Genomic DNA, 27,371 nt, shown 5'->3' with positions numbered 1-27,371 from the left:
ATTCCATCCCTTCAGATTGTCGCTGAGGCTGAGATTGATGATGACGAGTGGGTCAAAACCCATTTGGAGCAGTTTAACTTGGTTGATGAAAAGAGATTGGCAGCTGTGTGTCATGGCCAGTTATATCAAAAGAGAATGGCAAGAGCATACAATAAAAAGGTGCGTCCCCGGAAGTTTGAAGTGGGCCAGCAAGTGCTGAAACGCATCCTCCCACATCAGGCTGAGGCAAAGGGCAAGTTCGCCCCGATTGGCAAGGGCCATTCATTGTAACCAGAGTGTTGTCCAATGGCGCTGTTTAACAGCTATCAAAGGGAAATGCGTTGACATGGCTATCAATTCTGACGCAGTTAAGATATATTATGTATGATTTCTTTTGATTGTAATTGTTGTTTGTTTGAATTTGGCATGGTATCGGAGAATGAAATAACGGACGCAATTTGTTCTTCCATCCAAATACTTCAACCTTTGCTTCCCCTTTTGAGCCTTATTTATTCTTTCATACCCCTCTTTTGGAATCAGTAATGAAAATGAAAGAAAAAGAGAAGAGAAAAATAATGATAATAAAGACAAAAGAAAAGTCACAAGAAAAACAAAGGAATTGGGAACTACGTTTGACCTGATTCCTCGAAAAGGATACGTAGGCGCCTCACGGCTCGGTCATAGTGTAACAAAAATAAAAATCCCCAAGCAAGAAACTGGGGCAGAAGTTGTGTTTGTAATTTTGGGAAGGAAGTTTGATTCCAAGAGTTGTAATGTTTTACTCATCAAAATTATTTTGAACCTTTTGATACCCCTTTTTCTTTTAGCCATATACAAAAACCCATATTAATGTCCAAAAAAGACCTCCCGATCAGTATCCGAGAAGTGCTAAGTCATGCAAATGGAAGTCGGGAATAACACTCTGATCCCCAGCAGAGAAGAGGATCATAACCTGGAAATGAATTGATAGCCGAAAGAATCCCCAGCAGAGAGAGTCACGTCGGTAACACTCCAATCCCCAGCTGGAAAAAATAAAATAAAATAAGAGAGTCTTATCGGTGAAAACCTTCACAGGCACCATAAGGCGACGGGAGTTGAGAGAAATGAGAGGGCCTTATTAGTGAAAACCCTTCGAAGGGCACTATGAGGCGACAAGACAAGATTGGCGGAAAGGATCCGCATTTGGCAAAGAGTTGAGTTGAGTGCCTGTTTATCCCCAGCAAGATAAGGTCGTCCGAAAGATTGATTAATACAAATAGACTGGGTTGATTAATCCGAAATGCACGACATGATCGTTGGAATCGGTTATATCATTTAGATAAGTTCTTTTCTTTCCTTTTCCCCAGCATTTGTTCAGAAAGACTTCTTCTTTTTCTATCTTTTGAAATCATCACTTTTTCATTTCTTGGTTTAAAGACTTTATCTCCCCAGCAGTTTGTTTTTAAAAAAAGGATTTTCAAAGCTTATTACCAGTTGCCAAGATGGTGCAAAAATACAATGTGGATAGGACGGGCCAAAGATAATGCAATGGAACGAGAAAGACGTTCGTTGCAAGACCAAATAATGGATTGGTCTAGGATTTCGGGGAGAGTATGGAGAAAAGTGGGAAGCACAATTGGTGAATAAAGAATCATCAAGAAACAAGAGAATCCCTAGCAGATTATCGACCAAATCCCAAGAGGGTCGGACAACACGGAGCAGGGAAAGAAGAGGGGGAAAACCATCCCCAGCAGGAATATGATCGCCAGCAGGAATATCATCCCCAATAAATAATCTCATCCCCAACAAGCTTTGGTAATGTAATGGAATACAAAGCTGGGAAAGGAGAAAGAGAAAACCATCCCCAGCAGGAGTGGCACGACCATTCACCACGTTTTAAACTAACAAAATTTTTGTCTTTGATTTGAAGCAGGGACAGTAAAAGACGTCATGATACAAGAAAGATTGTCAAACTGGGGCAGAAAATTTTCTTTTATTTTGAAAATTTTCTGGAAGTACGGTACCCACTTGGGGAAGAAGCAAGATAACACAAGTTTGGGGAAAAATGGTATCCCCAGCAGTTTTCGAAAGAAGGCCAAACAAGTTTTAAAGGAAGCAATTTCAGAAGGAAGATAACACAAGTCTTAAGGGAAGTAGTTCCAGTGGAAGGAAAGCACCAGCTTTAAGGGAAGTAGTCTTTGAAGGAGGAAAATAACATATTTTTGAATAAAACACCGGTGTTATCCCCAGAAGTTTTCAGAGGAATGAAACACCAGTTTTTAGGGAAGCAGTTCTGAAAGAAGATAATTTCAAATTAGAAAGAAAATGGTCCAGGAGGCAGGAAGGAGCAACAGCAATAAAACGCATTTTTTAAGAAGTTATTGAAGTTAGGAGCCTGCCTGGAGAATGGAGGTGTTGTATCTTTAAGTTGTTAAAGTCAGGAGCCCGCCTGGAGAATAGAGGTGTTATATTTTTAAGAAGAAGTTGAAGTCAGGAACCCGCCTGGAGAATGGAGGTGTTATATTTTTTAAGTCATAATTGAAGTCAGGAGCCCGCCTGAAAAATGAAGGTGTTATATTTCTTGAGAAGGTTGAAGTCAGGAGCCCGCCTGGAGAATGGAGGTATTATATTTTTAAGAAGTAGCTGAAGTCAGGAGCCCGCCTGTAGAACGGAGGTTGTTATATTTTGAGTTAAAGGAGTCAGGAGCCCGCCTGTAGAACAGAGGTTGTTATATTTTAAGTTGAAGAAGTCAGGAGCCCGCCTGTTAGAACGGAGGTTGTTATATTTGAAGTTGATGAAGTCAGAAGCCTGCCTGTAGAACGGAAGTTGTTATATTTTAAGTTAAAGAAGTCAGGAGCCCGCCTGTAGAACGGAGGTTGTCATATTTTAAGTTGAAGTCAGGAGCCTGCCTGGAGAATGGAGGCTGTTTTATCTTTAAATTGTTGTTGGAGTCAGGAGCCCACCTGTAGAATAGAGGAGTACATTTCAAAACAAGTCAGGAGCCCGCCTGTAGAATGGAGGTGTTTATTTTAAAGTTGTTGTTGAAGTCAGGAGCCCGCCTGGAGAATAGAGGTTGATTTATTTGCAAAGTCGCTATTGGAGTCAGGAGCCCCCTGTAGAACAGAGGAATAAATTTCAAGCTTGAAGTCAGGAGCCCGCCTGTAAAACAGAGGACTACACTCAATTTCAAGTCAGAAGTCAGTAATGCGGAGGGTTACAACAAAAATACGCCCAGCATGAATCCCATCGCAGAAATCAGAAAGAAGACTACAAGAACAAGTCGGAGATAGATAAGATTTTGTAATTCCTAGTTTAAGTCTAGCTTCTTGTTTTCTTTTGGCACGGTGTAATAAGGAGATCGAAAAGCAGTAGCAACAACATGCAGCAGCAGTAACAGCAAAAATGCAGTCCCATGGTAGTCCCAGCTACCAAAACTTCCCAAACTACATTAACCTGATCCCCTTTTAGCCAGGGATATGTAGGAAACCTGTGAAGCAAAGGTTTGGTTAAATCTTTTCAAAAATGCTTCACACGGAGTATTCCAACAGGCAAAAATCGCTCGTATCCGCTCACTTTATCTTTGCACGAAAACTCTTTGTGTTTTCGGACAAAGAGGGGCAGCTGTGAGCATGTGATTTTTGCTTCACGAAAACTACTCCAAAAGAAATCGAAAAATAAAACAAATTGCCTTTGGGTACAATTTTGAGAATTTTTCGTGACATTTTGGATAATTATTTTTGTCTGTGAATGTTTATCTTATTTTAATTAATTGAAAAATACCAAAATACATGTTGCATGTGCACTTAGGATTTTTATTTTACAATTAGGAATTAATTAACCATAGTTGGGTTTTAAAATAAAGAAAATCACAAAAAATACATATTTTTTGTATTTTTGGCATTTAAGGTCCAAGTGCCCGATTTTGTTTGTAATTAATATTTTATTTTGGTGCGATATTTATTGTTAAAGGTCAATTAGTATTTTCTAAGTTAATTTTGTTTTTACAATTTATTTTAGGAATTTTGGCATTTAGGAATTAAAAGGAAAATGAAAGAAAAAGAAGAAAAGAATGAAAATCGGATTGGGCCATTATTTTTGGACCAAAAATCAGGCCCAAACCACCCATGTACCAGGTCTAGTTGGCCTGGCCAGAGACGTCACCAAACGACGTCGTTTGGTCACTCTTAATCAAGGCCATGGGATTAAATCGATCCAACGGCTGAGATTCAATCTCCCTTACCCGTTCCCGAACCCGACCCGTCTACCCCGAACCAAACCCGCCTCAGTACTTAACCAAAACGACCCTGTTTGACCCCCTAACCTAATTTGGACCGTCGATCTTCACGGATCCAACGGATCCCATTAATCCCCTCAATCTAATATACCAAAATACCCCAGACCCATTACCCCCCTTTCATTTCCAAACACCCCCTCCCCCCTGTTCAGTGGTCTTTCTCAGAGACGACCACTCAAAACCCTAGCCACCCTAAAACCCCTTCGCCTGAAAGCCGGCGGCAACGATGTCGTTGGCCATGAAACTAGCACCCCTAGAGCACCTAACCACCCTCTCCACGAATCCCTTATCCGTTTTGCTCAAATCAGCCTGTAGCTTCTCGAATCTTCAATCGAAGATTCGAGCAGAACCTAAACCTACCCCAACCAGTCCCAAACTCATACCGGACATCTCCCTGACCTCCCTCGTCACCAAACCACCGTTGGTTTGGTTCGAATCAGACTAGAACCATTCGAACCCCAAATCGAACCCCCAAGAACCCTAGAAACCAAAGTTTGAAATCTGTCCAAATTAAAGGATGATTTGGGGTCTAATCGACCTTAGTCGAAGTGTTCTCAGTTGAGAACACTCGATTAAGGTCCGTTCGACCTCAAAGAGTCCGAGTCAGAGTCCAAGTCAGGGTCGTCCAGTTTCCGAGTTCTTGAGGTATTTTTCCTTTCCTGTTTGTTCCATTTTGTATTTGTTTATATCTGTTTATTTGTTTAGTTTAGTTTTATTGATTTTTCAATTCTTTTTGTCGATTGATTCTGTCCTTCTTCAATGACCTTTTATTTGGTCGAACTTTTTCTGATCATGGTCAAGTATATGATAAACTATATAATCGATTTGAATGAGTTTTGTCGATTAGTTAAGTTTTATTATAAATCCCTGCTTCTATCAATACGACTCGAACCACCTGTGTGCATGTTCGATTCTGATTTGCTACTGATTGTATGTGTTGTAATTCGTGTAGTCGATTGGATAAGTGTCGTCGATTAGTTTTACATGCTTGAATGTTAGAATAACCTGATAATAATTTGATTCATATTGCTTCAATTCTGATTGAATCATTGTTTGAATTTGGTTGTGAATTGGTTATAGCTGTAGTACTTTAGTGATCAGTTAGAAATCAGTTGTTAAGGTTATAACTTATAGAGTTCTACCATCAGATTAAGAGGTTTAGGGCAGGGCAGTAATGTCAGGGACTTTAGGAGGGTATTTTGGGATTGAAAGGTTTGAAATTGGTTTAAGTTGAATGTTCTGACAGTAGGGTACTAAAGTACCATTAAACTAATGAATTGTTTAAATGCTAATGGGGAACAAAACATAATGGTGGGGGAAGGTTGAAAGGAAATGGATTAAGAAATAGGTGCTCATACCTATTTGAATTTAAATAAAGGGAAGGACAAGGGATAATGGAAAAAAAACATACTCTAGTGGGGAACAAGTGAATTAAAAGGAGAACAAAACATGTAGTAGTGGGGAGAAATACTTTTCTAATTAGCTAAATGCTCCTTAGAGCTGGAAAGGGGCTGAGGTTTGGGTATAAATAGGGGTTTGGACAGAATTAGGGGGGATCCTTTTTTAGTCTGGTCTGGCTGTTCTTTGGGGCAGGCTTTAGAAGAGAAAAGACTCGGGAAATCTTAAGGGTTTGAACATTCTGAAAATTGGAAGAGAGTTTTAAGAGCTAGTCTAGTTCAACTAGTGCTATCCCATTGAAACTAAAAAGAGTTTCAGCTTTAACAGTGGAGTTGTATTTTCGAGTTTTTCTTGATTACTGAATTCCAGGGGTGTTTATGCTTGTGTTTTGATTGATATTTGGTTGCTATCAAGCTGTTTTTGGGGTCAGTTACTGGGTGTTTGTGTTTGCTATTGGTTGTTTGCTACTGTTTCATTGGGTTTGCTGGAATTCTACTGGTTCCTTTTAAATCTGTTACTGGTTTGTTCTGTCACTGTGTTGCTATTTGTTGCTGTTGTGCTGTGCTATTTGTTGTGTTGATCACTCCTTCTTCTTCTCCATTGTATTCCTTATCCAGGTACACATTCTAAAAACCTGTGTTGATGTAAGCTCGAATTTGAAGTTGAAGTTGAGATGAAATGGAAATGCAGCTGTTAGTTCTATTTGACATGACTGTATAAATAAACTGAAACTGTTTCTTTATTAGCTAGATTATCACTCGATATGTCTTGAATGTATATAAGCATGTGATCTCGAGCAATGGTTGTATTTAGTTTTATGTTAGGTTAATAGGATAGTTAGATTAATTACAGTTTTGGTAATTTGTTTCGTGAAGTCATTTGAAAGCGATTCACATTGCAATGAACCTTTAGTAATGGTCGTCATGTGTTTTGTACTAAAATAGGACTGTTTATTTGCTACATCATGGCATGTTAAAATTGGCCCATAAAGAGTGATGTGGTTATTTTGTTCAAGTTGTTTCAAATAGAACGACGTACTGCTTTCACTATAAAATCAGGATGCTTACCTAATGACATGCAAATGAATAAGTAAATGCTTGACTTCAGGGGCTCGATCTCTCCTACGCAGCTTGGCACGCCCCATTCGGTTTTGGGCTTGCCTCAAGGCCCACCGGTTGTTGTTCGTTCACAAGTAGAATTAGTTGGCCCATTTAATTTGGGCCTGATTTAAAGGTTTCAGTATATAGTTAACATAATATAAGTTTGGGGCTTTGAGTTAGGTAGCGGGTTCAAATTAAAAGGTTCGTCCTTTTGTTTGGACTCGAACTTGAACTCGAAGCCCGTTTTTATAATATTAACTAATTAGGACTTCTTCTCTTTTATTTTAGAGAACTTTAGGATTGTCCTTTTAAAATAAACGAGATGAGCCTCGCCTAGTGAAACGCATAGATTGCGGGGCCCTCACAAATGTATGTATTAATTACTTAGAACTCGGGATCGGCCGCTTAGTGAACTTCACGGCCTTTTCCAAAATAACCACGCGTTAATCTCTTTAGGCGCGTACTTTAAATAACATTACCTTCTCAAATTTTGGTGCACATTTATGTGACCCAAATCCAAATCCCAACGGAGTCGAAATGTGTCGCTAATCACGGGTAGTTTAGCAAAATTTCACGGCTTTACCCAAAATAATAATACACTAGTCGCTTTAGGCGAGCCTTTAATAATATTACTTCCCTAAACTCGGGTGCGCATTTATGCGACCCAAATCCAAATCTCAACGATGTTAAAACGTGTCCAAAATCATGGGTGCATTGATGTGACGTGGTTCAAAACGTGTTTTAATAACGTTACAATTCTCTTTTAAAATAATAATAATAGTAAAAGCGGTAAAAAGTTAAAATTTGCACATAAGTTCAACATGTATTAAAATCAGATAAATAAGCCGAATATGACAATTGAGCGACCGTGCTAGAACCACGGAACTCGGGAATGCTTAGCACCTTCTCTCGGGTTAACAGAATTCCTTATCCGGATTTCTGGTTCACGGACTGTAATACAGAGTCAATCTTTTCCTCGATTCGGGATTCAACCGGTGACTTGGGACACCATAAATCTCCCAAGTGGCGACTCTGAATTAAATAATAAATTCCATTTCGATTGTACTTTAATTAGAAAAACTCCCCCTACGCCTTTGCGGGGCGCCAGGTGAAAAAGGAGGTGCGACACTACTTAGTTGAATTCCATTGAAACTCTGACTAGTATTAACTACAAGAAGTGGAAACAAGATGTTGAAATAATATTAGGTTTGATGGACCTGGACTTTGCATTGATTGAACAGAAACCTACTAAACCTACAACTACTAGCATTGCTGATGAAAAGACTAAGTATAAGAAATGGATGAAGGCTAACAAATTGAGCCTTATGATCATAAATAGATTCATTTATGATCACACAAAAGGTGCAATTGATGATAATGGAAATACAAAAGATTTCTTGAGTGCTATTGGACAAAAATTCCTAGAATTTGATAAAGCTGAGATAGGTAGTCTAATTGATTCCCTGTATACCATAAAGTATGACCTTGTAGGTAGTGTCCGTGATCATATCATAAAATTGGTTATCATTGCCACCAAACTGAATAATTTAGGTGTAACCATTATCGATGATTTTCTTGTTCAGCAATTCCTAAGGTCCCTTACTGAGCAGCTCAACCAGCTTAAGACAACCTATAATGCACAAAAGGATATGTAGAGTATTGATGAGCTTATTACTGTTTGTGTGGTAGAGGAAGAGAGGATCCAAAAGGAGAAAGTTGAGGGCGTAGTGAATCTTGTTAGTTCGTTTAGATCAGCTGATTATCCCTCTTATAAAAGAAAAGGTGGACCCAAATTTCATAAAAAAGAGACATGGTCAGTCTCAGCTTCCAGATGGTAATAGTGGTCATACTAATAAGTCCGGTGTTAACCAAGGTCAGTCTCATAATCCTCTTTGTCCTCAAGTTGTAATTAAGAAAGAAATCAAGTGATGGGATTGCAAACAAGTAGGTCATAAAAAAGCTGGGCGTCCTCTAAACAAGAAACCAAGTAATCTTTTGGCTTTTGTCTGCTTTGAAACTAGTCCTGTTCATGTTACTTTAAATTCATAGTGGTTGGATAGTGGTGCAACTGTTCATGTAACCAATGAGTTATAGGATCTAGTAAGTAGACGGAAGCCAAAAGAGGATGAAACCAGTGTTGTTGTGCGCAATGGACTCAAAGCAAAAATAGAGTTTATAGGGACTGTTATTTTACCTTTTAAAAATAATTCTAGCATTCGTTTAGAAAATATTGTGTTTGTACCATCTATGAGACAAAAATTAGTTTCGGTTTCACTTTTGGACAAAGCTGGTTATTCAATTCAACAAAATAATAATATTATTAAAATTTCTTACGATTCACATGTTGTTGCTGATGCCTTTTTAAGTGATGGTCTATATCGCTTAAACGTGTTGAATAAATTTTTTTCCTGCAATGCATGTTGAAAATATTGCCCACAAAAGGTCTGTTATGAGTAAAATGTCTTACCTATTATAACATAGTGTTATAGGCATCTTAGTCATATTTCTAAAGAAAGAATTGAACGATTGATGAAGGATGGATTGTTATATGAGTCATTGTTAGTGTTCTCCATTGAGACTGGACGGATTGCTATATGGGTCATTCTATCTTTGGCTATATAAGTAGTGTGGCCACTAAAAAGTCTAAAATCTTTTTTAGAAACTATTTTTCTCAAAACTCAAAAGTTTTAACATTGTTTTGTTGTCCTCAATTAACGTTGACGTCCAAGTGGGAGAATGTTGGAATTTGGACTTACATTAATTGTTTATAGCTTGAAAGATAGTGATGTAGTCCAAGTGATGGATAAATAAAAGGTCTAATATTAAATATTATGTGTGTGGATAAGTGATGCTCAATAACAAATGGCCTGCGATAGGTAGAAACTCTTTATAAGTAGAGGTCAACTTCTCTTTCCCTAGCTATCAGAAAACTCTAGCGTATTATGCCTCTTGAATACGCGGTAACGATAGATGTCCCATCTGTCAAGTTCTCTGGATTTCTGCTATGGCTGCTAATTAATTATGTAACGTCTTTTACGTCGAGTATTCTGTTCAGTGGAAATGTTGTATTCGTAAAAGTTGAGGGACCAGAGTGAAGTTAATGACATAACATACGGACTGAAGTGCCGTTTTAGCTCTAATTACAGAGCTCTTAAGAAGAGTTTGTCCTAACTCCTAACTTCCTTATTAAATGAAAGAGAAAGTGGGGTCCAAAATTGTCCTTTTCCAACAGTTTCTTCATGACTTGCTTTTTGGATTCCCAAAGTTCCGAACTTCAGCTGCCTCTTACCAAATTCAATCTCACCTTCCAGTCAAAATTGTTTATTTTTCAACAAAGATTTACTGCCTTCAAATGGAATTTAACTCTTCTTCTCCAAATACAATTCGTGTTGTTTCCACTTTTGCTTCACCATTTGAGGGTTCTCCAGACCAAAATGATTCCTCCAATTCTTCTTCAAGCAGAAAACCACTTAGTTTATGGCCAGGAATGTATCATTCTCCTGTGACTAATGCTCTTTGGGAAACAAGGTCTAAGATTTTTGAAAGACTTCTTGATCCACCACTTGATGCTCCCCCACAAAGTGAATTGCTTAAGAAAACCCCAGCAGAGAGCAGGACTTCAATTCTTTATAATTTCTCCACTGATTATATACTGAGGGAACAGTACAGGGATCCTTGGAATGAGGTCAGAATCGGGAAGTTGCTTGAAGATCTCGATGCTCTTGCTGGCACTATCTCTGTCAAGGTACATTCCTTTTTCAAGATAGTGTTATCCGTGCCAATTTCGTATTTGATTAATTCTATGTCTTTATTTGCATTGCTGCATAACACTTGAACTTTTCATGGGGTGGAGAAGGGTAGAGAGGCAGGCCATTATCCACGAGTTTTGAACCGTTCACCATTGGCCTCCGGGATTTCTTGGATATTAAAAATAGAAAAAAATTGAACTTTCATGGGTTGAATTTAGAAGTCTAAGGTTGGTTGTTCTGTTGCACATACATGCTTATCTTCGTTCAAATTTTCAGTGTTTCCATGTATTTTAATGCCTGATTCCATTGGCTAAAACTATTTATGAATATAGTTCAACTAAATTACTTATTTAGTCCTATTTTGCATATTTATGAGAGTTCAAGTTGAACTAAGTTTCCTGTCTTTGTTTCATGTAAGAACTCTAAGCAGATGAAGTCCTTGTACAGAGGACATGCTCTTTCTCTTAGATAAACAACAAAACAAGATCAGGGTTACAACTGTAATATCCTGTGAGCAGTCACCATCCAACCTCACCAACAAAGTTACGTATTGATTTGCATGGATTGTAAGCTTAGTGTAAGTAACAGCTTCATCTGGCAAGGTTATGTGGGGGAACAGGATGATGGCTTCTTGGATTAGTAGAGTTCTTATATCAACCGAGTAGGATGAGAGATTCCCAGACTTAGTTCACATGCCTACCAACAACTGACAGTTGTCCTATTATTTTTACAATGTGGAGGTCCATCACTGTTTCAGAATAGAAAATATGTCAGTAAAATAGCATGACGTCAAAAAATGGAAAAGGAATGGTGGGACATCTACCAAGTTTCATGTCGGCGATTGATAGTGTACCATATTGGTTGAAGGAGTGATTTGTTGTCTCCTTGTATTGTTGTGGGCAATTCATACCTCATGAGCTAACTTATTATTGTGGGCAATTCATACCTCATGAGCTAACTTTTAAGGCTGAGTTAGCTCCAACATCAATTTTCATAACATAGTATCAGAGGCAGACTCTCTCTATTGTTATGTTATCCAATGTTGGGCCCCCTATTTTAAGTTATTCACGAACAATATGTCAGTTTTGTACATGTTGTGGAGGGGGAAAGCGGTGTTAGAGTGTCTCATATTGGTTGATGGAATGAGCTGCAATCTCCTTATATGGTCTTGGGTATTCCGAAGCTCATGTGCTATCTTTTGAGGTTGAGTAGGCCCAAGGTCAATTTACTTAACTTGGTATCAGATTTAGACTCATCCTTATTGTTGTGTTACCCAGTGTTGGGTCCCCTCGTAATGTTATCCGCGCTCCGAATATTCAGTGCGGCATGTAGGAGGGGATAGGAGGGAGGGTAAGGTACTAGAGTGTCCCAAATAGGTTGAGAAAATGAAATGTAGTTCGTTTATGGTCTTGAGCAGTCCTCATCCTTTGAGGTTGACTTTTGGGGTTGAGAAAGTCCATTTTCTCAACAATGAAATGAATTGTAGTCTCCTTATATGCTCCTAGGCAATCCTGAATTAGTTGTTTGTTTAAGTTAGGCCTAAAGTTATTTTCAGACCTATCCTTGTTATATATTTCGATATTGCGCCCTCCTAGTATATTATCGGATTAGTTACCTCCTATAGCAAAGGTTGATACCTTATTTATTTTAAATAAATACCCTTTTAAAAAATTATATTCCATAGCTACCTTTTGATTTTTTATAGCCAAATATCTATTTATGGTCATCTCCTACCCTTAAGCCATAAAATAAGCTTTGTATTATTTTTCTCTCTCATATCCCCTCAAATTTCTCATATCCCCTCAAATTTCTCATATCCCCTCAAATTTCTCCTATCCCCTACCCCATATCTATTCTCCCTCTCTCTCTCTCTACTTCCCGATGTCTTCTCCTCCACCGGATCAAGGCTGAAGATGAAAGCACTGGACTTCGGCGTCTGTTGCTTCTACTTTTGATAAGCGGCGGAGAACACGACTTCTCCTCCGAAGATGGAGAAGAATCCGTCGATGGAGGCAGTCTATTAGAGCGGCTTCTAAGTTTCTTCTTCTCCCCTTCATCACATGCTTTGTCTTCAATCCGGTAATTATGTGCTAATCGTTGGCAACCGGAGGCAGCGGTGACGGCGAGCGAGGGCTGGATACTGATGCTGCTTCAACGAGACGACATTAGAGTTGTTCTTGAACAAAGACGATGGAGTTGGGGGCTGAGCAACTTGAATTTTCTGTTAATATATTTCAATGTATTTCAATGTATCTCGTTGCATTTCATTGTATTGTATTTCAATGTATTCTATGTATTTCATTGTATTCACTGTCTCGCTATATTCTATAAATGTATTCATATGTTTTTTTTAATTAATATAATTTATGTATTCAGATGTATTATATAATTTCTCTGAAGATTGATATGTTTTTGGGTGTTTTTCGGTTGATAATCTTTTTTATAATTGGAAATACAAAATTTGTGTGTTATAATTGAGTTGTTGAGTTATATTAGGAGTCTATTATGTTAATTGATTCACTTTCTATTTAAAAACAGTGTAATCCACTATTTCACGCCGTGAATACAGTCGAATACAATAATTTGTCCAGCTGTAATCCCATGTTTCACGCCATGAATACAGCCGAATACACCCAAATACAATAATTTGTCTAGTTGTAATCCCCAGTGAACGGACTTTAATCGAAGTGTTCTCAACTGAGAACACTTCGATTAAAGTCTATTAGACCCCAACCTTCTTGTTTAAACGGACAAAAACTCGGATTCTGGATTTCTAGGGTTCTTAGGGCGGATTTGGGATTCAGGTTTTTCTGGTTAGATTCGGACCAAACCAAGCTTGATTTGGTCACGAGGGAGGTCAGGGGAGTGCCTGGCATGGATTTGGGGGGTTTGGCATGGGTTGGGGTCCGGCTCGAATCTTCAAATGAAGATTCGAGACGGTGGGGGAAGATTCGAGACCCACGGCTTGTGGATCTGTGTTCAGGGGGTCGAGGTGCCCTAGGGGTGTTAGTCTGGGGGTCACCGGCGTTGTTGCCGCCGGGTTTATGGTGAGGGGAAAGGGGGGCGGCGCTAGGGTTCTAAGGGGTTTGGGTTTGGTGAAGGAGACGAAGATGGGGGAGGGGGGTCTGGCTCGGGGGTGCGGGGTGAGGGATGAGGAATTATATACGGGGTGGGTTGTTTGATCCTGGCCGTTGGATCAAGTGGGATAAATGGCCAGGATCCTTTCGTCAATGGGAACGACGTCGTGTGGTTTAAAACGTGAGACTGGGTCGGTCTCAAACGGGAACGGGTCGGGCTATGAGGCGTGTTTAGGACCGTGGGATCGAGGGAGATGAACGGCTCAGATCAAAGCTCCCGAAACGACGGCGTTTCGTTCGTCTGAGGGGCTGAGCCAAGGACTGGGCCAATGTATAGCTTTGGGCCTGATTTTCTTTGGTTTGACATGAGCCCAAATCCGGGTTTTCTTCGATTTAAACTCCTTTCTTTTCCTTCTTTTAATTTCTAAATAAAATTCCGAACTAAATTGTAAAATCAAAATAAAACTATACTAATATTAATTACTACTTAAACAACAATTATCACACATATTAACATTTAATTAAAATAAAATCACTCAATGACAACAAAAATAGAATAAAAGATGCGTATTTTTGTGGTTTTTCCTAAAACTAAATTATGGTTTGATTAATTCCTAATAGTAGAACGATATCCTAAACTTACACACGATACATATATTTTTTATATTTTTATTTGACAAAACTAAAACAATCACAGATAAAACTACAGACAACTAACAAAATGTCACGTAAATTCAAAAAATTGTACAACAAAACCATTTGTTTTTATTTTTCGATTTCTTTTGGAGCAATTGTAACGTAGACAAAAATCACGTGCTCACACACCCAAATACAATAATTTGTCTAGTTGTAATCCCCCGTTTCACGCCTAGAAATACTACTGTATTCATGAATTCAGTAGCTTAAATACATCGAATACACTCTAAAAAATCTGAAAACATAGCTATAAGGAGTAATATAATAAATGGTAGTTACAACTAGCTAATAACCACTAAAACATAGTGGTTTCTGAAAGTTTCTCTATACTATCCATACTTAAAGGTCCAATCATAGGCGTATGGGGCGAGTGTTAGAGTGCTCCATATTGGTTCACAATAGTTATAACAACAACAATAATAACATACCCAGTATATTCCTATAAGTAGGGTCTGGGGAGAGTAGTATATACGCAGTCCTTACCCCTACCTTGTGAAGGTAGAGAGGTTGTTTCCATAAGACTCTCGGCTCAATAAAGTAAAATCACAGCAATTATGACAAAAGTTCACACTAGTTATATTTTCCTTATATGGTCTTCAATTCTTATCTTGTGAGCTAGCTTTTAAAGTTGAGGTTGTTTCAAGATCTATTTTCTTAACAACGATGAAGCTGAAAGCAGTAAAATGGATTTGAGGAAGAGAACCTAAAACCTTATTCCATGAAATGAATATTCTGAAAGGAAAAGGGGGTGACTGATTGAGATAAGATTCAGCAGGACATATCACAGATAGCTTGGGACGAATTTTTCCCACATAGGAGACTTGCTGAAAACATAAACACATAAGTTGGTTAAAAGAGGGAGACAATAATATCAAGCTCTTCTGATGCATGGTTTGTGCCCTTAAAAGATACAATTTCCTTAAAACATAGAAATCAACAGAGACGAGCTCTTGAAGGATAATGGAGCTTGGCAAATGATGCTACAGTATTATCAGACACTACATACTGAAGAAGGAAGCCTAGAGACAAGGCATGGATGGTGTTACTATCTCGAGTATTAGCCATGAGAATGAGAAGGAGCTTGAGAAACCTTTCAGGAAGAGGTGGTTAAACAAGTTATTTTGTCATTGCTTAGGTAATGAGGCACCAAGGTTTGATGGTTTGCACTCTAACCCTAACACTTCAACATTGTAGGGAAATGGTTTTAAAAAAAAGATGTGTTGGAACGCATAGATATGTCCATTTTTTGTGGACCATTTGGGATAAGTTTCAGTTCATCATTTAATAGTTTTGATGCCCAAGAGAAGAGGGGCATCTGATATAGAGCATGTACAAAATCATGGCAAAAATAGTATAAACAAGGTATAGGATAGTAATGGATTAGAATCTTTTACTTAGAGTGCCTTTGTGAGGGAAGACAAATCTTGGATGCAAGTTTTATTTCGAATGAGACAGTGTACTCGAGGCTCAGAAGTGGAAGATCATGGTTTACGTGCTAAGAAGATATGGGAAAGACCACGTAAAAAGGAAGTTCTTACATAAATACTACTGCAGAATGGGCTTTTGGGGACAAAAAGTTGATACATTATCACATATCCACCGTAAAGTTCTCCATAATGATTAAGGGGACTCCTATGGCTTTTCCAGTAATAGACGCATTAGACAAGGAAACTCGTCATCTCTTGAGTATAACTCATTGAGCAATTCATAAATTTAGGCTTCTGAATGGATTTGTGGCGATCGAGGGAATGAAGGAAAAGATCCATATTTCACATCTTTTATTCCTAGATGATAAAATGATATTGGGCGAATCACACATAAGACATGTATGATTATTGTTCAAAAATATGTATATGGTTTCAGGTTAATCTAGAAAATGTATAGATATAATGAAGTAAGATTATATTCCCATAGGAGAAGCACAGACCATACAAGAATTAACATTATCATATGGATATAAGGTGGCTAATCTCCTGAGAACTTATATGATCCCACTTTCTATCATTCATCTACTCCTCCATCTCAAACTAGTTGAGATAGGCTATTTGAATCCTCTATACTCCATCCACTCTACTTGAGCCCATTTATCTGACCCTACCTTAGGGTGGTGACTGGTGATGCGAAAAATTTAAAGAAGATTGGAGAATAGAAAAAGCAATATTTTTCCAATAGGGGTGTAAAAACTCTTGTAGAAGCGACACTTTCAAGCCGGTAGTTCACAACTCATGTTATTGCTCACCATTTTGCTTCTATTAGCTTGAGTAAGAAATTTACATGACTTTTTGTGGTGTGAAGCAACAGTAGAGAGGAGATATTTGCAGTAGAATGCGACAGGGTCATGGCCTCAATTTGAGCAAAAGTTTTGGATTCAGTAAAATAAAGATTCAGCATGCTTTATTCAGAAGTGGTTATCAAGATTTGCATGCGGAGAAATGATGAGGACGGTAGTTCTTGGAAAATATAGATGTCACAACATAGTTGGTTCTACAATGAAGTTAATACTTCAGATGGGACATGTCACATGCCTATGGAAAGGAATCATGAGGTGAATGAAAGAATTCTCTAGATTCATTGGATTCATAATGAATAATGACAACCGCATTCAATTTTAGTTGGATATATGATGTGGAGAGTTGGCTAAGAAAGTTTCCTGATATATTCTCAATCATGACTAACAAATGGTAGCCAAAATATTAAGAATATAGGCAGTTCATGTGTTATGTGATATCTCATTCTGGAGATCCATTCATGACTGGGAATGGAGACATTGCAGAATTCCTTCAGAAACTTAACGTCACACACAAGTTGGATGCTGGTAATGGTACGGAAAAAATAAGGTACTGAAGAAAGTGACTTTCTCTACATGGTGTTTGCATTTAGGTTGTAACCCAAATGTGGATAAAAGGAGGAATTGCATAGTAGTGAAATGATACTGCTCTGCATGGGCAAAAGAAGTGGTGATGATGTGGATCGCCTACTGTTAACTTCGTGGTGGAGTTATGCACATCAACTATTCCTCTTTAATATGTTATAGGTATTACCTTAAAAGATGGCAAAGTTTTTAGCAAGTTGGAGGTGAGAAAAGTTGAACAAGAAAGAAAGAAGCATGGAATATTTCTTTCTTGTATTTTTTGGTTGATTTGGAGAGAAATAGTAGAATTTGTAGGGTGTGGAGAACTCTATGTGGGGTGTTAAAGTGTTTGTTTTTCTCATTTATATTTTGGTGCAAACAAGATCTTCATTTCATAGATAGGTGGATGGATCTTGTGGACTTTAATGTGCTTCCTTACTTTTGTGTTTCGACACTGCCTTGGCATAATTATAATTAGTATTTGATTTTTTTTTAAGGAATAATAATGTTGTGCGCTGTATGATTTTTGGAACTTTTTCCTTAGAGAGCGACATTCTTTAGTGCTAGCTTATGTACTTTAATATATTATTGGGATGTGTCTGCTAAACTTGTTGGTTGAATCAGCATTGCTCGGATGTTGATAGCATGACTAGACCACTCTATTTGGTGACTGCCTCCGTTGATAAAATGGTGCTGAAGAAGCCAATCAGTGTTGACACTGATCTGAAAATGGTTGGTGCAGTTATTTGGGTTGGCTTTTCTTCAATTGAAATTCAACTTGACGTTATACAGTCATCAAGTGGTATTTTCTTAAACTGAATTCATTTACTAGAATTATGCAACATTTTTTCATTAGCTGCTCGTCTAAAGTGTATCAACTAATATCATTTAGTTAACCACTTTCATACTTTAAAAAAAAAGTATCTTTAAGTTAGTGACAAAGACTGATACTTACAGAGAACCAGAAAGTGTTTACATAGTTTACCATACATAGGTACCTAGTGTATGAATATGTTAAATTCAAAAACAGTTACGATCTAGCCTAAACCTGGTTTTGAGACTTAATCTTGCTTTTTCTTATTTAAGTCCGCATCGGCCGGTAAAATCTCATGTTGACAATACTATTTAAATCGTTTCGTCTTTAACTTTTATGGTTGTACCCCTAAGACATGGCATTTTATAGTTGAAGTATGCCAACATTGCCATCATCCCCAAATTTTACTTGATGCAAAGTTCGTGAATGTAGATCTTCTCTCCCTATAGAAACTAACACTTCTTTGTCAACCCTAGCCACATATTCTAAATGTTTGTATTATTGTGACAAGTGATAACCTAGAGTGTTGTTTCCTTTTCTATAAGCTGCTATTTTCACATCTCTCTCAGTCTCAGTTTCTCACATGTGGTTCTTATCTCTGCTGTCAACACCACCGAGACTCCCATTCTTGCTACAAATTTCCTTTTATTAAAGTTAAGATAGGGGCTTACATTTTACGGCTAACTCTTCATTGAATACAGTGGTAAATAAAAATGATTTTATCTGCTGGTCATTGCATGTGTCTTGCTTGTCTTTCTCATCTTTGGTCTCGTTAATCTTTTATTCATTTGATAACTAAATCCCACAAAATAACTTTGCGTTTTATGCTTTCACCTTTGTCAATTATAGACTTGTTCTTTCAACATTTGAGAAATCCAGTTTAACTTGGAGGATTTTCTTACAGGGAGTAGTGACCCCTCAGAATCAGTCGCTCTGACAGCAAACTTCATTTTTGTTGCTCGTGACTATAAGACAGGGAAAGCTGCTCCAGTGAATCGATTGTGTCCCGAGACAGAAGCAGAAAAGCTGCTCTATGAAGCAGCAGAAGCTAGAAATAACATTAGGAAAAGAAAGAGAGGGGAGGACAAAAGGGAGATTGAAAATGGGGGAGTTAACAGACTTGAAGAACTATTAGCTGAAGGTAGAATATTCTGTGACATGCCAGCATTGGCAGATAGGGACACCATTCTTCTCAGAGATACCCGCCTTGAAAATTCTTTGATTTGTCAGCCCCAGCAAAGAAATATTCATGGTCGTATCTTTGGGGGTTTCCTGATGCTCAGAGCATTCGAACTAGCATTTTCAACGGCTTATGCTTTTGCTGGCCTGATGCCGTCCTTCCTAGAGGTTGATCATGTTAATTTTCTTAGGCCTGTAAGTGCATTTACTTGAACATCTCCTCTTCAGTTATCACTGTTAACTTGATTCATAGTGGAGCTATTTCGATTCTTTTACGAAGGGGTAGGGTTGGTCTCACACCAACACCAGAATACATCACCAGCATACCTAATACCTGTTACCCATGAATAAAACTAGGACAACGAAATGCCTACGGTTAAAAACCACCGACATGTCAAGATCCAATCCACCAGAATACTTGTTAGCTACATACAAATTGAAAATGAAGAAGTGCTCTTTGTTCCTCCAGGGCTAAATACTTTTCATGACTGATCAGTTGAATCATAACCAGCTACAAGAAAGGCCCTACTTTTGTATGTGAATATGGAAAAGATGAAATACTAGTATATGTTAAAGGAAATTGTTGCTTTATCACTAGTATCATTCAAGTGACAAAAAGAGAGGAGTGTATCATTTTAACATTATCTTTCCAAGTTTATTCCAGAGGTGCATTTGTTCCTGTTGCAGGTGGATGTTGGAGACTTTTTACGTTTTAAATCATGTGTACTTTACACTGAACACGAGAACACTGATCAACCTCTGATCAATGTAGAAGTTGTTGCTCATGTTACTAGGCCAGAGCAGAGGTCTAGTGAGGTATATTGAACTTCTTAAAACAAACTAGTCCCTCTATTACATTTTGTGTGGCATTCTTTCTTTGTGAGTCTGTTCTATAAAAATGATACATTTCTAAACTTGGAAATTCTTGAACTTTAAAATTGTCATTTTACTCTTAATGACATGCACTTATTATTATAGAAATGGTCATGGTATGTTTTTAAGGCCGCAAGTTCTAAGAGTAATTTTGGTATGTAGTAAAAGTCTTTCTTTTTAAAACTCTGCGTTTAAATAAAAATGGCTTTACGAAATAAAACCACGGGAGTAGTTAATGCTATAGCAGAAACAGTTTACTCTTGCTAATGTAGCAATCTACAAAATCCTGAAACTGCTCTTATTCTGTAACCTGAAATGCAGGTATCCAATAGGTTCTACTTCACATTTACTGTCCGTCCAGAGGCTAAGGCCAATAATTCTCAATTCAGGATCCGGAAGGTTGTTCCAGCTACAGAAGAGGAAGCCCGTAGGGTCCTGGAACGCATGGATGCTGATCATCTGCAGTCAATTAATTATACCTGCAAATGAACTTCTAATTACAAAACTAAATAGATGGCGATTTGAGTTTTAACATGTAAGTAAGACAGTCCATGGAAATTGAAACTGAGACCGGTGTTGTAATTTATATTACTAGATTACTTATATAACTTACCTAGGAGATGAGGCTGAATGATGGAACAAAGTTCTAAATTAGGAAAGACAGTTATACGCTGACATTCCTCTTTTATTACAAATCTAAATAGAAATGTTTCTTTGGTAATGCTACTTCTGTTATTTATGTTTCAAGTTACAGCCATCAAGATTTGTGTATGCAAACTTGGGCAGGTATCGCCAGTTATAGATTTTTTTTTTTAACATGATTTTGAGTGATTTCTTTTGGAATTCATTTCTACAATATCAGTCTTAACGGAAATTGTTTTCTGGTTTTCCAAAATACTAGTAGTAGCTATTTAAAGACTTCTTTCAAGTAGAATGGGGAATTGCCATCAATTATTGCCAAAACGGAGGTGAAAGCATTTTTAGGAGTATTTGTTTTTGAATTTAAGTTTTATACACTAACAATAGTATATTAATATAACCTATAACAAGTGACATTTCACAGCAAACATGATATAGTAACATAGAAAATAGAGTCATAATCTGATAAAATCAGTTGAATTATACTTACAACTTTGCACTGTAAGTAAATATAACTTAAAATCATTGCTCATTATGCAATACACAACTGCTTCTAGCTTTTCTCTCCCTAAAATCCGTGGGGAGATTGCATTATGTCGTTACTTTCTCCTGCAATCATGCTTTCTTGTTGCCTTCTATAAGGTAAGTTCTTTTTGAACCAACGGTCAAATAAAGCTGAAGGCAACCAGTACACAGCTGGCTCACAATGTTAAATTTTAAAAGTTACTTTCCTTTTTTGGATGGAGGTATCCTATTTCACCTCCAACCCTGGCCATAACACTCAAATGTTTCACTTTACAAATAGCACTCGCCAATTCCTGCATTCTTGATTTGGAGGCTCTGATCTTACAAACTTAAAACATAAAATGTTTCTGGCGACACGCTTTCGATATTTGCTAAAGAACTGCTCTTTATATATCTATCGGAATGGATACATTTCCAGAACTTGTACAATGAACTATATAAATACAAAATTTAAAAAAAAAAACATTAAATGTACCTTAAAGGCAGGCACAGTCTCAGACAAACTCCTAGTGGCCTTTATAGTAGTAGATTACATTGGTTTTGGCCATAAACAAAAATCTAGGGTTCTGCCTGCTATAAGCTAATATTGTTATTATTAAGGGGATGAACTGTCATCGTCGGAGAAACTATGCTGCCTTATTGCAGTCAACCCGCCAATGGCTGGTTGTAGAGTTGGATTTACTGGAACTGGAAACTTGTGGGCAGAACTAACTATTGTACGTTCATTTATCATCCCAACTTCCTTGCAAACGCGATCAAGAACCATTAGGAAGTCTCTCACCACCATAAAGATTCTAAAAGGGTGAGCCTCTTCTCTGGCTGAATTTCCGTGGAAGTATTCAGTTATTTCTTTCACCAAGGACATGGCGACACTTTCTAGGGCTTGGAGCCTTATGATCTCCTCCTCTGCCGTTTTCATAAACCTTCTCATGGACTCGGAAAATTCTTCTATGCTGCTTCCCTTCAATCCAACTGCTTCAATTGATCGGACAACTTCAGCAATGTTTCCAATCCCTTTAGAAAGCTTTAAGACCTCACTGTGAAGCACTTCTGAATCCATCGCAGCAGCCTTCTTAACATTTATAAGCTCTGAACTAAGGTTTGAAACAACTTGGAGGCCAAGCTTCCGGCACTTAGCATCATCACTAATGGTCGACTGTTGATCTTGATCTCCACCAGAGAGACGAGCTCCTTCACTTCTTATGATCTCCTGTACCACAAAATGCAAGAGGGATGTTTTCCCATCAGCTCCCTTCACATCTGCAAGCTTTAGCAGTGTATCCAGTTTGAACGCATGTGCATCACCGCGATTTGTCCCGACATTCATGCGGTTACCGGTCTTCAGCACTGCTTCCAGAAGCTTTAAGAACATTCTATTACTTCTCAGCTCTTCACAAGAAGCCTGTCAAGTAGCAAAGCTTATAACGATTGCAATTTCCAAGAAGACTTCTCATAAAAACTTAAGAAAAGACTTCCCAGTCTGCTATTCGTTTGTGTGAGCATATAATAAACATAGTATGAATACTTGAACTGGTTCAATTAACATGCAATTCCATCGCTCAAGAGAGAAGTACATGATTAGTTTATCACAAGTTCCAACAGTTCAAGTTAAAATACATGATTATTCCCTAGTCCAACAATTAGATGTCCTATTCATTGGCACTTCCTTCCAACAACACAGAATGCTATGTTTGAGTCTAATTAATCATAGGTACCAGCATATTTTCTTATTTAGCTTGTTATACATCAAGACGTTACAAAAACCTCTCCTCTGTCAAATCAAACTCGGAATTGTTTTGTGATTTTTAGAGAACTCAATATACAACTAGAAGCAAAATATGACTTGAAATAATTACCTCTAGAGTTTCAAATGACTTTTTGAGGTAGTCAACCTCAGAATCAAAATTTGAAATGTACAGCATAGCATCTACCCTTTTGAATGCAAAAGGTATATCAAGCACTGCTTTGAGAAACTTCTCAGCTGGCCCAAGCTTAAATGGAGAATCATCTTTATACTCTTTCAGCTTGCGTTCTTCTTCTTTCGATGGAGCCATCTTCAATAAACTCTCAAGAAGCTCAGTCCCTAGGGCATCAGCATTTCCTGAAAAAAGAATGTACTTCATTTCTAAATCCGAAAACATTATATATTCTAGATATGCTTGCACCCTAAAAGGAGAATTAGAAAAAGGATCATCTTATTGAAGGTAAAGAGCAACAATCAGCAGAAAACCCGAAATGTAGAGCTGTGGACATGGTTTGGGAATAGATACACCAATATGATTTACCAGAATCAAATAAAGTGAGATGCTATATCCTAATCAGAATTAATACCCTGAAATCCAGGGAGCAAATGCCAAATTACCCTTTGAACACCTATAAACTAGTCACGTATCAATACCTGCTAAGACAATGTGAATGTCTACACTATGTTCATTTATACAAGTAACATCAATGCAGGTAAATTGTTTAATACCAGAAGCACATATAAACTGGCATTTCTATGATCCAAGTAATTTTTCAGTTATAATTTACAAGTCCAAAAAAAACAGAGTAGAAGAATACCTTCTAAAAGTGCTTCGCATACTTCCTCAACAGTTACACTTAGTGCCCTTAGCTGAATTGAAATGTTCTGTGACTTCTTTGGGTCAAGTACCCTATTCTCTTGACTCTGCGAGGGAAGAACAGCGCGTCTAGTTGTTTCTTTTGGATTTGAAGTTGGAGTCTTCACAACAAACAAGGTTTCTATCATCTCTTCATCCAATCTGCAAATAATCAGCTATATTTAATTACCCAACAAAAAAATGAGGAGCATTTAAACATAAGTGTAACAACAAGAGTTAAGATTATCCTTACTTAAATGAACTTGATTTGAGTTGATCCCACACCGTTTCTCGATCAGAACTTGCTCTTACTTTATCCCAATGCAAAGTCTTTAACTTTGGTTTAGGAGTTTCCTCGTTTTCTATTTTCTGCTCATTCTTCTCAATGGGTTCCGAATTAGAAGGCAACTGATCCATTGGAGAAATCAATACTGGACTTTCAAGTGCTATAGGCCTTAAAGGAGTTACAAGAACTGGAGGCTTAGATGGTGGCTTCGAAGTTGGTGGCGTTAGAGTTTTTGGACTATCCCAATTTTTACATGGTGGTGGCGGTGGCGGAGGCGGTACACTAGCCGGAATACTAATCGAAAGAGGCGGTGGCGGCGGTGGTGGTGAGGCAACGGAAACTGGCTCAATCTGCTGTATCTGATTGGTGATTCTCGCCGGAGATTCAAGATTCTGATCCCAAACATTGAAACTTCGGGGCGAAGAGTCAATGCTTCTGCTTGAATATCTCTCCGGTGATGATGAACTAGGAGGAGATGGTGAATCAGATTCATTCCCCATGACTAATATCGGCACAAAATTTGCTCGCGGCGGAAGCGGAGGCGGAGGAGGCGGAGGAGAATACTGAGGTGGTGGAGCAGTATGAATAGCGACCAGTTCCGGTGACTTAGGCATTAAGCTTTTCGGACTCAAACTCACCGGCGGCGAAATGCTCAGTGATACAGACCGAGCCGGTGAACCCGAACAGGAACTGGAAGACGAGTACGAAGAAGATGAGCTGGACCTGGACCCACCACCAAAATTCTCTACCTCAACGGCGGCAAATGCCCTACGTGACACCGATCCAGTACCGATCGAACTTTCTCTGCCGTCCAAAGATCCTCTCGGAGAGTAAAACTCCTCATCCTCTTCAGTTCTACCCGAGATTACATCTGCATTATTATTATTGTCATTATTATTCCCATAATTTTGACTTAAATTCCGTCCAAGTAACGGCGGCAATGGATGGATCTCCGGCGAATCCATTTTTCTCGAAGCTGGGACACTAGTCACGTTGCCGCTACGACGACGTTGCGGAGGGTTGTGGGGCCCATCAATTCCACCATGTGAACTGACCATAGTACCCAAGTAAAGAAACTCCGAACTGGTCTGCGATGGTCTTTGTAGCTTAGGAATATGACTGCGGTTACCACTACTACTGTTATTACCATTATTACTATTAGCATTAGAATAGTTGAAGTGAGTGCTGCTGTTAGATCTCTGGGTTTTAGCATCACTAGTAGAAGCAGCTTGATTTCTTCGCTTGCGGATGTGCAAGAATACAGCGAGTGAGAGGACAAGGACAGCAGCGACGACGCAGATGATAGCGGTGGCGATAAGTTTGGAGGAAAGGGGTTTGGATTTAGCGGAATGGGGAAGGATAAGAGTAGAGATATTAGCAGGGAAAGAAGCAAAAGCAGAAGGGGAAGGTGGGGGAGGAGGAGAAGGGAAAGAGGGGAAAAAGGGAGTATTATTGTTATAGTTATTGTTATTAGGAGTAGTAGAAGAGTCAAAAGGGTATTTAGGAGTAGTAGTACCTGTCGGTGATGGAGAAGGTGGTTGTGAATCTACAGGGAAAAAGGGTTGGTGAAGAACACGGCGGTTGGTGGCGGAGACGGTGGCGGAGAAGAGGAGGAGGAAGAAGAAGAAGGAGGAGGATAACATGGCGGTGGTGGGTGTGAAAGGGAGAGGGGAGAAGATAGAGAAAGAGAGAGGAGTAAATGTAGCTAATTAGCTAAGAGAATTGGAAGCATTGTGAGGAGAGAGAGAAAAGTGGAGATCTGCATCAGTCAGCATAGCAGCATCTGCTGCATGGATTTGGAGTAGTAGTAATTGAGAGTGTGAAAAGGTAGAAAAGGAGAGATTTAGGGAGTAATTAGAGAGAAATGAGTGGAGCAGTACGTGCGTGGCTGCATCCAGCTAATATTCTGCTGCTCATTTTCCGCACTCAAACAACCCCAATTATAAATAGTAAATACTACTGTTTTCTTTTCAATTTGTCAGGCGAGTATGATGTTATTTACGGTATTCATCTCATTACAAGATTATTCAATACAAGTAATATTAATAGTAAAGGATGTTCGACTAAGCTACATTTATCTGTTCCTTAAATGCTTTGATTATGTTATATTTGCTTTTTTAAATGAGTAATTAATAGCCGCTACTCTCTCCCTTCATTCACTTTTACTTGTCCATTTTAGACTTTTTACGCCCTTAAGAAATACTCATTCCGATCCATAATAAATGACCAATTTACTTTTTTATTTTGGTCCAAATGAGTGTCCATTTATATAATCAAGAAAAAATTTAATTTGTTTTTCCAAAATTACCCTTATGTATGTATCCCTAAAAAGTCATTTACTCCTCACATTTGAGAAGAGAAGTAACTGCTACTATAACTATGCTGTAATATTCAATTAAGGGTGTGCCCCAAGCAAATTGATCACTTATTGTGGACCGGAGGGAGTAATAAATATAGTATGTACTTTACCATACAACCCCTAATAATGATAGCCTTTTAAAAAGTCCAGGAAAATAAGTTTGAAAATTAGTAATTAATGATAAGGGTAAAAAGGCAAAAAAAAAAAAGATTGTTTTTCTCTTTATTTAGTATAATGGGCAAGTAAAAGTGAACGGAGAGAGTATATGCCTTCGGTTTAAGGTGGAATTTTGAAGGGAAAAAAGTGTAATGAATGCCTATTTAGTTTCCTATAGTGATAAATATTTAATATTTGGACCATTTTCTTTACCTAAAGTGCGAGATAAAAAGACCGGAAGAAGTATTTATTTGTTTAAACAGAAATATTTTTATCTACATATTGCTAACTCATGTATTATGATTTTAAGCATAAAAATACATAATTCTTGTATAGTTTAAATGCTAGTTTTAGTTAATATATCCAACAAAATATTGCATTAGTTATGTATGGATTATATTTTCTTATACCACAAATCCAATGTTGTAATTAAGTATATTTGTATAATATGTCGAAACTACTTTTACCTTATTCCGACAAATATTTTATTTTTACAAGACGACATTTGATTTACATGAAATTTAAAATCTAAGTTAATTTTATATTATAGTAGTAATAGTTGATAAAAATATAAAAGTAATGGTTGAAAAATTACGTTGCGAAAGACATTCAATCAGAATCTAAAATTGAATAATTAAGTGAATTTTGAATTTTAAAGGCTGCAAAAGATAGGTGCAATTATTTGTTAATACAATTTTGTCAACTATCTAAGAAAATTAATTGCAATACGGAATTGAAAGGATTATAAGAACTGAAGCAGTAGTTTAACGACTATAATTCCATATTGTACGGGTTATTAACAGTCCCCTTAAGAGAA

General features: G+C 37.9%; 2 protein-coding genes across 2 annotated transcripts; one reads left to right on the top strand and one right to left on the bottom strand.

The window, feature by feature from the left end:
* The first annotated feature begins 9,969 nt into the window (after positions 1 to 9,969).
* On the top strand, positions 9,970 to 20,710 carry LOC104213559 (acyl-coenzyme A thioesterase 2, chloroplastic). Its single transcript, XM_009763087.2, has 5 exons — positions 9,970 to 10,495; positions 17,748 to 17,925; positions 18,842 to 19,311; positions 19,804 to 19,932; positions 20,311 to 20,710. The coding sequence occupies exons 1-5, from the start codon at positions 10,103 to 10,105 to the stop codon at positions 20,476 to 20,478; spliced, it is 1,338 nt and encodes a 445-aa protein (XP_009761389.1). The 5' UTR covers positions 9,970 to 10,102; the 3' UTR covers positions 20,479 to 20,710.
* Positions 20,711 to 21,520: 810 nt separating this feature from the next.
* LOC104213560 (formin-like protein 1) lies at positions 21,521 to 25,948 on the bottom strand. The gene is made up of 4 exons (XM_009763091.2): positions 24,007 to 25,948; positions 23,716 to 23,915; positions 23,010 to 23,254; positions 21,521 to 22,555 (listed from the first exon to the last, which is right to left on the bottom strand). Exons 1-4 carry the CDS (start codon positions 25,680 to 25,682, stop codon positions 21,749 to 21,751), a joined length of 2,928 nt encoding a protein of 975 aa, XP_009761393.1. The 5' UTR covers positions 25,683 to 25,948; the 3' UTR covers positions 21,521 to 21,748.
* Positions 25,949 to 27,371: the final 1,423 nt, after the last annotated feature.

The sequence above is a fragment of the Nicotiana sylvestris genome, chromosome 9, assembly GCF_000393655.2.
Source record: "Nicotiana sylvestris chromosome 9, ASM39365v2, whole genome shotgun sequence".
In the NCBI taxonomy this organism is placed as follows: domain Eukaryota; kingdom Viridiplantae; phylum Streptophyta; class Magnoliopsida; order Solanales; family Solanaceae; genus Nicotiana; species Nicotiana sylvestris.
This window is presented reverse-complemented; position numbering and strand designations above follow the sequence as displayed.

Excerpts from the sequence above, each read along its gene's own strand:
- LOC104213559 (XM_009763087.2), top strand. The coding sequence starts at position 10,103 with ATGGAATTTAACTCTTCTTCTCCAAATACAATTCGTGTTGTTTCCACT. Across the intron at positions 10,496-17,747 it reads CTGGCACTATCTCTGTCAAG|CATTGCTCGGATGTTGATAG; the intron begins GTACATTCCTTT and ends TGGTTGAATCAG. Across the intron at positions 19,312-19,803 it reads ATGTTAATTTTCTTAGGCCT|GTGGATGTTGGAGACTTTTT; the intron begins GTAAGTGCATTT and ends TTCCTGTTGCAG.
- LOC104213560 (XM_009763091.2), bottom strand. The coding sequence starts at position 25,682 with ATGTTATCCTCCTCCTTCTTCTTCTTCCTCCTCCTCTTCTCCGCCACC. Across the intron at positions 23,916-24,006 it reads CTCAAATCAAGTTCATTTAA|ATTGGATGAAGAGATGATAG; the intron begins GTAAGGATAATC and ends GATTATTTGCAG. Across the intron at positions 23,255-23,715 it reads ATGCGAAGCACTTTTAGAAG|GAAATGCTGATGCCCTAGGG; the intron begins GTATTCTTCTAC and ends TTCTTTTTTCAG.